General features: G+C 38.7%; 2 protein-coding genes across 3 annotated transcripts in view; both read right to left on the bottom strand.

The window, feature by feature from the left end:
* The window catches only part of LOC107602668 (programmed cell death protein 4-like), a 14,765-nt gene extending 6,958 nt beyond the window's left edge, over window positions 1–7,807 (bottom strand). For both annotated transcript variants that reach the window (XM_016295233.1, XM_016295232.1), the window contains exons 1-6: window positions 7,712–7,807; window positions 7,174–7,261; window positions 6,577–6,879; window positions 3,249–3,343; window positions 576–689; window positions 202–423 (exon numbers count right to left, since the gene is read on the bottom strand). In XM_016295233.1, the coding sequence (XP_016150719.1) occupies window positions 202–423; window positions 576–689; window positions 3,249–3,343; window positions 6,577–6,879; window positions 7,174–7,216 (777 nt within the window). In that variant the 5' untranslated portion in view covers window positions 7,217–7,261; window positions 7,712–7,807. The remainder of the gene's footprint in view (window positions 1–201; window positions 424–575; window positions 690–3,248; window positions 3,344–6,576; window positions 6,880–7,173; window positions 7,262–7,711) is intronic.
* Window positions 7,808–9,868: 2,061 nt separating this feature from the next.
* Window positions 9,869–11,072, bottom strand: part of rbm20 (RNA binding motif protein 20) — a 59,528-nt gene continuing 58,324 nt past the window's right edge. Inside the window, exon 14 of the mRNA XM_016295223.1 lies at window positions 9,869–10,010. Within this exon, the coding sequence (XP_016150709.1) occupies window positions 9,942–10,010 (69 nt within the window). The 3' untranslated portion in view covers window positions 9,869–9,941. The remainder of the gene's footprint in view (window positions 10,011–11,072) is intronic.

The raw sequence follows: 11,072 nt of genomic DNA, 5'->3' as shown, positions 1-11,072 counted from the left end.
TGGAGATTTACCGCTGATTAAAGAACCGGCTTTACTGATAAGATGCGCGTTAAATATCGCTTGCGATTAATCGTGCAGCCCTAATATACATATACATATACATATATATATATATATATATATATATATATATAATATTACAATTCTTACTGTTCAAAAACTTTTGAGTGGTAGTGTATATATGTAGCTGTAGCATGTTACCTGCGGAGCCCCAGGTGTGTCCAGCACCAGGTCGGGCAGCTCTTTAAGCAGTTTGTGGAAGGAGGCCTCCACATCGGCGGCTGTGAGCACTCGCCCGCAGAGCTTGCTGAGCAGTCGTGACGTCAGCTCCCTGTGGCTGGCTTTGGCCTCCAGCGCTAGCGATACAGCTAGCATGGGCACGTCGCCACGCATGCTGCCCAGGTTCAGCTCAGCAAGCAATTCCTGAAGGAACAGAGCGAGATGTTCTGATTATAATGATAATGCAGCGTTCCTCAGGTTTGTTTACTCATAAGCGCACAGGACTGCACGGCACTGATTAGATATGAAAGGGCAAAATCCGTCTCCTCATTCAACAACACAGTAATAAATCTCACCGCCACTTCATTAGCATCTCCGTGCTCAAAGTACTCTTGAACGATAGGAGTGACCGTCTTCTCAAACGTCTCTCCATCCAGAGGGAGGACGACCGTCTCATATACGCAGTTCTCCTGGAGAAACACAAAGTTTGATGGATTGTGTGCCAGTTTCATGGTTAAAATGGACACACAGATTTGAGAAATGTAGCATTCCATCACTTGCTGACCAATGGATCCTCTTCAGTGAATGGGTGCCGTCAGAATGAGAGTCCAAACAGCTGATAAAAGCATCACAATAATCCACAAGTAATCCACACCACTCCAATCCATCAGTTAATGTCTTGTGAAGTGAAAAGCTGCATGTTTGTAAGAAACAAAGCCATAATTATGGCATTTTTAACTTTTAAAACAAAAACATTGCTTCCATCTAAAATACAAGTCTTCTATACATAATTCTCCAATGAAAAAAATCATCTCGCCTGAATCAGGAGCAAAATCTGCACAGATCAAGAACAGTTTATAAGCAAAAACAGTCTAAAACATCTCTAAACAAATATGTGGGTGGATTTTAATGTGAAAGGACAACAGCGGATCAGAACTTTCTCCACTGGAAGAAGCATTAATATGGATAATGGACCCATATTTTGGCCAGAAGCGACGATTTAAATAGAAAATGCTTTAATGATGGATTTGTTTCTTATAAATGCACAGCTTTTCACTTCACAAGACATTATTTGATGGACTGGAGTGGTGTGGATTACTGCAATGTTTTTTATCAGCTGTTTGGACTCATTCTGACGGCATCCATTCACTGCAGAGGATCCACTGGTGAGCAAGCGATGCAATTCTAAATTTCTCCAAATCTGAAGAAAAACTCATCTACATCTTGCATGGTCTGAGGGTGAATACATTTTCAGCAAATTTTAATTTTAGGGTGAACTATTCCTTTAAAAAAAAACGTACGCAAGCATACTGTGTGGCTCTTACCTGCTCCACATCGTAATTGGGGTCCTTAACGTCAACTTCATCTTCATCATAAACCTCCCCAGGTGATCCCCATACACCTTTACCCCCTGCCCCACCTATGGATACAAAACACATTAATAGCTTTTCAAAACAATACAATGCATTGGAATAACATGTCAACAGAGAGCAGAAAGAAAACCATGTGACTCTTTCAGTGCCTTCTGCAGTAGCCAATAAAAAGTACATACTGTTCCTGTCATTGTCATGTTAACCGCACAGGGTCGTCCGCTCTGAAACGATTCCCCCAAACAGAGCCGGGCCCCTTTAATTCACAGCTACTGACATCACCTCTCGATATGTGCAGAGCTCTGACCACAAGTGCCAAACTGATACTGAACGAGAAACAGAAACTGATGCGTGCAAGGCTTAGCGTGGCCTTTATTAATGTAGATGTTCTGCTACATCCTCGTGATGTTCCAAACCTGGGTTATTTTTTTTATAGAGGGGGGAAAAAAAAATCGATAAAAAAATATTTTGATTCAATTAAGGTAAAATTAGGACTAATTAGATTCAATTTTTTAATGGAATTAATTTAAATACCTAATATTGTCTAATTAATCACAGAGAAAATTTGTTTTTTAGTTTTTAATATTCAGGATAATTTATGATATTTTTTGATCAGACTAATATTTGACAATGAAATTATTTGTCACCAATTTGTAATCCCCAATTTAAATGCAAAACACGACTGGCTTCTTCTCAGCCTGAACCACAAAGCCTCCAAAGAAGATTGTCAATATGCTGTAATCCACTTTTCAGGCCTCAATGGATAAAGTGGAGTATTCCACCTTACATATGGCACTTCTAAACCGACGGCATTTTCACTGCAACGCCAGTATCTTAAGGGGTCTTGCCAAAAAAAAAAGCCAACAGCCCTGCCCTTCAGGCTGACTTAACCAGCAATTACATAACACACACAGGGCCGAATATGCCATCGCTGAGGGAATCAAAAACAGAAGTGTGCCACGAAGTCATCTTGTGGGTAATGGTGGAGGTGAAAAGGTCTCAACTAAATCACTTCAAAATCTCATCTAGAGGATTAAACGATCACCATTAGACAAAGAGAGTAGAGTCAAAATGTTTTTTTGAAAGCTTAGTCAGCATACATATGGTGTACTTGACGCTGACCGTATGTAGGCCATTTCTGCAAGCCAGACTTTTCTCAAATCAATTCAGGTCCGTTGCATTCAGGGGCAATGAATGAACCCTCAACAATGGACCATGTTGTAGCATGAATAGGAGTGACTGTCTGTTATGAGCGTATGTGTGAATGTGGGTGGAGTCTGGTTACTGAAGTGCGTCAATCCGCTTGTGTTTGTTAACCATGTAATTGGCTAAAATGAAACGGCAGATGCTAGAACAGTGGATTTGTTTCTTATAAATGCACAGCTTTTCACTTCACAAGACATTATTTGATGGACTGGAGTGGTGTGGATTACTGCAATGTTTTTTATCAGCTGTTTGGACTCATTCTGACGGCATCCATTCACTGCAGAGGATCCACTGGTGAGCAAGCGATGCAATTCTAAATTTCTCCAAATCTGAAGAAAAACTCATCTACATCTTGCATGGTCTGAGGGTGAATACATTTTCAGCAAATTTTAATTTTAGGGTGAACTATTCCTTTAAAAAAAAACGTACGCAAGCATACTGTGTGGCTCTTACCTGCTCCACATCGTAATTGGGGTCCTTAACGTCAACTTCATCTTCATCATAAACCTCCCCAGGTGATCCCCATACACCTTTACCCCCTGCCCCACCTATGGATACAAAACACATTAATAGCTTTTCAAAACAATACAATGCATTGGAATAACATGTCAACAGAGAGCAGAAAGAAGAAAACCATGTGACTCTTTCAGTGCCTTCTGCAGTAGCCAATAAAAAGTACATACTGTTCCTGTCATTGTCATGTTAACCGCACAGGGTCGTCCGCTCTGAAACGATTCCCCCAAACAGAGCCGGGCCCCTTTAATTCACAGCTACTGACATCACCTCTCGATATGTGCAGAGCTCTGACCACAAGTGCCAAACTGATACTGAACGAGAAACAGAAACTGATGCGTGCAAGGCTTAGCGTGGCCTTTATTAATGTAGATGTTCTGCTACATCCTCGTGATGTTCCAAACCTGGGTTATTTTTTTTATAGAGGGGGGAACCTATGGATACAAAACACATAAATAGCTTTTCAAAACAATACAATGCATTGGAATAACATGTCAACAGAGAGCAGAAAGAAAACCATGTGACTCTTTCAGTGCCTTCTGCAGTAGCCAATAAAAAGTACATACTGTTCCTGTCATTGTCATGTTAACCGCACAGGGTCGTCCGCTCTGAAACGATTCCCCCAAACAGAGCCGGGCCCCTTTAATTCACAGCTACTGACATCACCTCTCGATATGTGCAGAGCTCTGATCACAAGTGCCAAACTGATACTGAACGAGAAACAGAAACTGATGCGTGCAAGGCTTAGCGTGGCCTTTATTAATGTAGATGTTCTGCTACATCCTCGTGATGTTCCAAACCTGGGTTATTTTTTTTATAGAGGGGGAAAAAAAATCGATAAAAAAATTGATTCAATTAAGGTAAAATTAGGACTAATTAGATTCAAATTTTTAATGGAATTAATTTAAATACCTAATATTGTCTAATTAATCACAGAGAAAATTTGTTTTTTAGTTTTTAATATTCAGGATAATTTATGATATTTTTTGATCAGACTAATATTTGACAATGAAATTATTTGTCACCAATTTGTAATCCCCAATTTAAATGCAAAACACGACTGGCTTCTTCTCAGCCTGAACCACAAAGCCTCCAAAGAAGATTGTCAATATGCTGTAATCCACTTTTCAGGCCTCAATGGATAAAGTGGAGTATTCCACCTTACATATGGCACTTCTAAACCGACGGCATTTTCACTGCAACGCCAGTATCTTAAGGGGTCTTGCCAAAAAAAAAAGCCAACAGCCCTGCCACAAGTGCCAAACTGATACTGAACGAGAAACAGAAACTGATGCGTGCAAGGCTTAGCGTGGCCTTTATTAATGTAGATGTTCTGCTACATCCTCGTGATGTTCCAAACCTGGGTTATTTTTTTTATAGAGGGGGGAAAAAAAAATCGATAAAAAAATATTTTGATTCAATTAAGGTAAAATTAGGACTAATTAGATTCAATTTTTTAATGGAATTAATTTAAATACCTAATATTGTCTAATTAATCACAGAGAAAATTTGTTTTTTAGTTTTTAATATTCAGGATAATTTATGATATTTTTTGATCAGACTAATATTTGACAATGAAATTATTTGTCACCAATTTGTAATCCCCAATTTAAATGCAAAACACGACTGGCTTCTTCTCAGCCTGAACCACAAAGCCTCCAAAGAAGATTGTCAATATGCTGTAATCCACTTTTCAGGCCTCAATGGATAAAGTGGAGTATTCCACCTTACATATGGCACTTCTAAACCGACGGCATTTTCACTGCAACGCCAGTATCTTAAGGGGTCTTGCCAAAAAAAAAAGCCAACAGCCCTGCCCTTCAGGCTGACTTAACCAGCAATTACATAACACACACAGGGCCGAATATGCCATCGCTGAGGGAATCAAAAACAGAAGTGTGCCACGAAGTCATCTTGTGGGTAATGGTGGAGGTGAAAAGGTCTCAACTAAATCACTTCAAAATCTCATCTAGAGGATTAAACGATCACCATTAAGACAAAGAGAGTAGAGTCAAAATGTTTTTTTGAAAGCTTAGTCAGCATACATATGGTGTACTTGACGCTGACCGTATGTAGGCCATTTCTGCAAGCCAGACTTTTCTCAAATCAATTCAGGTCCGTTGCATTCAGGGGCAATGAATGAACCCTCAACAATGGACCATGTTGTAGCATGAATAGGAGTGACTGTCTGTTATGAGCGTATGTGTGAATGTGGGTGGAGTCTGGTTACTGAAGTGCGTCAATCCGCTTGTGTTTGTTAACCATGTAATTGGCTAAAATGAAACGGCAGATGCTAGAACAGAACCAAGTCAACACTTCGTGTGCTCTGAACTCATATAAGTGAATCCCACATGCACTCGACTTCTGGAATTTTCAGATTTCCAGAACTCTTAAGTTCTAATTTATTGATATTTACGTGCTTATTTACGATATTTAAGTTCAACTGAATCAAAATATCAAAATTCCAAACAGAAAAGATCAGACTAAAAGGGCTGTTCACGCCAACAGCAGTAAATTTAATGATAGCTATAAAGGTTTAATAATCCTTTTAAATCTATCTTAAGTATTTAAAGCGGTAAACGACAAAACTGCAGCGTGCTTATAATAAACATTATGCTATCATACATTGGTGTGGACGATAATATAGTTATCTTTGTAGTTGTGCCGTTGACACCAAGAACGCTAACTATATCTATGCATTTTTATTTATTGTTCTAATTCTATGAGAATAGGGATATCAACACCACAATTATAACAAGTACAACACAGAGGAAAGGTAAAGTTGAAATTACTTTTAGAATGATTTTTGAACAATAAAAACATTTACAAACAGAATCCACCCAACTTTAAAAAACTTGCACGGAGCAAAAAGTTGGGCTAAGAGACTAAATTTCTTATGACAACTTGCAGTGTTACATATCATCGAGGCTGAGATGACAGCCATTATCTACAACAGGTAGCCATTATCGCTGTTTTCCATGTTCGTGAATTAAATATTTTTACTCTGCTTTTTAAAAATGGCGGGTAGCCAGTGTTTTGTATGCCAATGTTTGGCCAATCAGCGTAGTTCCTATAGAACTGTTTTGGACCCTACTCTGAAGGAGGAGCTAATTTAGTTTGCACAAACGGAGTTATTAGAACTAAAACCATTTGGCGAACATGCCAAAAAAGCGGGATCTTCCACAACTAGTTCTAGGAACTATGAAAAGGTTCCTCCGGCGCGAAAGCCCCTATAGTTCTAGGTCAAGGAATCAAACAGCACTGATACCTTTCTTCGGCAGGCCTCGTCCCTTGCCCATCCTCGACCTCCTGTTTAGCAGTTTGCCCTTAGGGCTGGTGGGTGGAACCACAGAGCGGACCACATCCCCGTTATCGCTCAGCGAGTCGCCCCGGCCCGAGTCCCTGGAGGAGTTCTTCCTCAGACGTCTCTTCACCTTGGCCTTGAGTCTTGCCTCATGGATGCTGCCGGTGGGGGCCGATATCCAGTTTCCGTTGATCTCGTTATTAACGTTACCAGTGAAGGTGTTGTCCTCGTCCCCAGAGGGGAAGGAATCGCTGAGATCTCCAGCTTCTGTGGATGACGAGAGTGTTACATTTACATACAAATACGCATATCAAACTTGTAGTTTGAGACTAAATATGCACCAAAAAAACAGCATTAGCACTAGGGGCCAAAGTTTGGGCCCCTTATCCTTCCCAATGTGAGAGTTAAAAACAAGTGATATTATTGACCTTGGCCAATTCTGCAAGACTTTGCATATCATATACCAAATATGAGGGCAAACAGTACTGAAACACTGACCTAAAAACATTTACCGTGATATAAAATCACTAAATATCGCGATAAAAATAAACTTGAACTTACCAACAGGGTTCGCATTCAGCCATGCCTCACAGTCAGTTGCCATGGTTAGGAAATGAAGTTTTACACCGTATGAAATGTGCCTTCGCACCTAGGATGCAGAAATATTAATATTAATATACAGTTAATATTTCTTTGCGAAGCAAAAATTAATGAATAAATGAGAACAAGCAGCTGCTCCAATCAGCAGCGTCCATTTGGCTCCAACACAAGCCCGATACAATGAATGGATCGCATTAACATTCAGACAGAAGACCTGCAGTCTCCAAAATAAAGTGCTTTGGCTAAGAAAAACTCATTTTTTAATGTTAATAGCTATTAAAGTGTTTAATATTTGATGTAGAGCACGCATTCAATGTATGGCGTTATTTGCAAGTGCACGAGCGCAACATAAACAAAGCCTCGCGACTAGCAGCGAACAGACGCCGTTTTTGTCCTTATTTGACACGGCGTCTAAAATAAAGCCTCCAAAAGTCTTCAATAACGCAAAATAATTTGCTTTAAAACAACGGCCAGTCGTTAAGGAACAAATCCTACTAACCTGCTTTAGTAGTCCAAGTTCGAGCGTACGCTCCGTTGATGTTGATTTTGTGTTCTCTGCCCAGCAACTCGATAGCGTAATGCTGTCCTGCGAGCTCTCTGATTGGTTAGAATAATAGAGGCGGATGACAAAGCGACCAATGAAAATTGAGTTCAGATGAAGCCGATCTTTCTCGTATTTTCTATGAGGTCTTCGGTGAAGATCGTGACTTTCCGCCGCTCTGCGATGGACGCTGGAACAGACGTGATGCCATTATGTAACAGATTGCGCATGGGTGAAGATGAAGTCCCTCTCTCTTGTTATATTATTCATCTGACCCAGTTTTTAAAAAGATAATGTTTTTTTCATAACGCACAGGCCCAGACATGTCATTCAGGGCCATCACGGGACACTTTCTTTACTCGTCCGGGTCACATAAACATCAAGCAACGTTATTTTCCAAAATGTTTATTTAATATTTGCATCAATGCAACCCAAAAAAAATGTCTTCCATAAAATTGAGTGCTATTATTAACAGAATATAAAACAGCAGGAGAAAAAGTTTTCCAGAACCATTCCAATAATATACTAGCATTACAACACTCACTCAGCTTTAAATAAATTGGATATTAGATAAATAAACATGGTCCAGTTCAAGTATCCCTAAAGTCTGAGCTTTGTGTACAGCAATGATGAAAATTAAAAGCAAAAAAGTATGGCAGACATTATACAGAAGCAGCTTTCCATTGTGTTCAACTGATTTTTAAGCATTTGGGGCTTTTAATACATTATAAGGCACTTCGAAAAGTGAATATTTCAAGCATGAAGCAGAGTGAAGACCTGATGAATGGCAAAAATTAATAATTTAAAGAGCATCAACAGAATATTCACAAATATTAACCTGAGGATAATTTTACAACTCTTTAAATTTAAATAGAAGTTTAAATTAGGCACTTCTGAAGTGAAGTTTATATTTGTCGACCACAGAGACAATTCAACATATATGCAAGCTTTGGAGTATGAATGAGGCAGATGCAGATGATGTAAACACTACACTTACCAGTGCATTTCACATTCTGATACATGTTTTTCACAGTGTAATAAAAATTCCACGCTGGACTACAAGGACACACACACTGCGTTTTGTCCTACAAATAAGGACAGGGCACTTTGAGTTCACAGAAAACTGAAAATTGTCATCATTTACTCCCCCTCATGTTTCAAACCTGTATGACTGACTTGTTCTTTTTTTCCCCCGTGGAACACAAATGAAGATATTTAGTAGAACGTTCCTGCTGCTCTTTTCCATAAAATGAAAGTGAATGGACACTGGGGCTGTCAAGTACAAATGACATGTTGGATAAAAAGATATTGTGGTCACGAATAAAGAATTAGTTCCCATGACTTGTTAATTATTTTCCTAATTTTAAGTAAATCATGGCCATGTTGTACTAATTCTTTCTAGTGTTATATTAGTATATTATACTAAGTTTTTGTTAATATTGTGAATTAGATTTCATTTTTATTTATTTTCGTTTGTTTTAATTTTAGTTCATTTTAGTAATTTTTTGGTTTTGTTTTGTCTTTTTTTAGTTTAGGGTTTAAAAAAAAGTCTATACAGTTGTTATTTCTTCGTTTTCTTTTATTATTTTTATTTTTAGTTATTTTAGTACTTAAAGTTAGACGAAATGAAAATAAGAAATGTTGCCTTAGCAATTAGCTGAAATAAAATAAGTTGAAGTTTTTTACAAATTTTATTTCAGTTAACATTTGTTTCAAGTAACAAATGTATGGTTTTAGTTTGCGACAATAACCCTGATTCTTTCCCATATTTTAGCTGAATCACGGCTATGATGAAACTAAATTAATATAGTGCACATGTTGCATGGACTACTTTTATGATACTTTTATGGTGCTTTTTAAATTTTGTATCCACAAAACACTTCAATTCCACTGTATAGAAAAATAGCATCATAAACATTCTGAAAAAAAAATTTGTATTTCGCAGAACCAAAAAGTAACGTGTTTGGAGCTTACATTTCTCAGTGAACTACTCCTTTAAAATATATGACATTTAATAAGCCAATTTTGTAATTCTTGAAAACTTTCGCACAATACATATTGCTATGAACTAGAGTACACAGAGGATCCAATTGCTCTGGTTCTCCTTGTGTCCCATCCTCTTTGTCCTTGTTTTGTGTCTCTCAGCATGTCCCAGCAGTGGTGCAGTCCTGATAGTCTCACGTGAGCTTCATTCAGTGTTTGGCGACTCCGTGTGGAAGTTCAAGAGACTTTCCTCCGCCAGCTGCGACAGATACTTCTATAAAAACACAAACAATCTTCCGTTAAATTACACGAAGAACAGTTTACTTCTAAATTACAGGCATAGGAGCAGCCATGAAGAGCAACAGTTTGGTTTCTCTGACTAAAATGGCTGACTGAGAGCATCTGTTCTGACTGTTATACTCAATTAAGTTCATGCTACGTTTGTATATGGTGTGTTTCTGGGCTCTTTTGGCTTAGAGACTACACTCTATCATAAACATACTTTTCAAACCCATTTGTTTAATAATTTTCCACTAACAGTGTCAACTAGTAGATAAAATGGCTGACAATCTACTTAGTTTTTGCATAATTTGACTAAATTGCATGATAGTACTTTTATATTTTGAAGTTGCAAAGTAATTTTGCACTCATGTTCTGCTGGACTTATTGTTGAGGTCGGTTTTAAAGACAAAAGAGTTGAAGAAACTCCCATATATGTGCGTCCTTCCAAAAAGCGTATTTGTTTAGCAGTGAAACAAGGAGAGTTGAAACAGAAGAAGGTCAAAATGTGGGAGGAAAGTAGGTGTTTCCTGTAGTGTTTACAGTCTCTCTCTCTCTCTCTCTGTCTGTCTCGGTTTCACCTGTCTTGCTCTTCTGGTGTTAAATTCAGCTGTCAGCTTCTCACTGAAGTTCTTGTAAACTCAACACAGCTGGTGGACCTCAAGGCGGAGAAGTGAAGTATGAGGTGACGCCCTTTGGCCGACCGCTCTAGTCTGAGAGACACGACAACTGGTTGTGGTCTGACTGTGATGACGGGGAATGTCCGGCTCCTTGCCGCCTCAACCATGTTGTGTTGGAAAGTGTGTTCATCTGTCTATATGCGTGCGTTTCTGAAGGGTTATAATGAGAAACTTTATCCCACCCTGAGGACCGGGCATCTTAGATCAGTCAATCTTACATTGCAGTCATTGCAGTGGTGCGGAGTAACTAAGTAAGTGTAGCCTTTTCAGTAACAAGCTACTATTTCCAACAAGTAGCAGTGTAGCGTGGCCAAATGTTACATCGCTGTTTGAATTTCACATTGTTGAATTTCGCATTTCACATTGTGTGCAGATTT

The sequence above is a fragment of the Sinocyclocheilus grahami genome, unplaced genomic scaffold (assembly GCF_001515645.1).
Source record: "Sinocyclocheilus grahami isolate Dianchi unplaced genomic scaffold, SAMN03320097.WGS_v1.1 scaffold332.1, whole genome shotgun sequence".
NCBI lineage: Eukaryota > Metazoa > Chordata > Actinopteri > Cypriniformes > Cyprinidae > Sinocyclocheilus > Sinocyclocheilus grahami.
The sequence above is the reverse complement of the archived record's forward strand: the minus strand, read 5'-3'. Positions and strand labels throughout refer to the sequence as shown.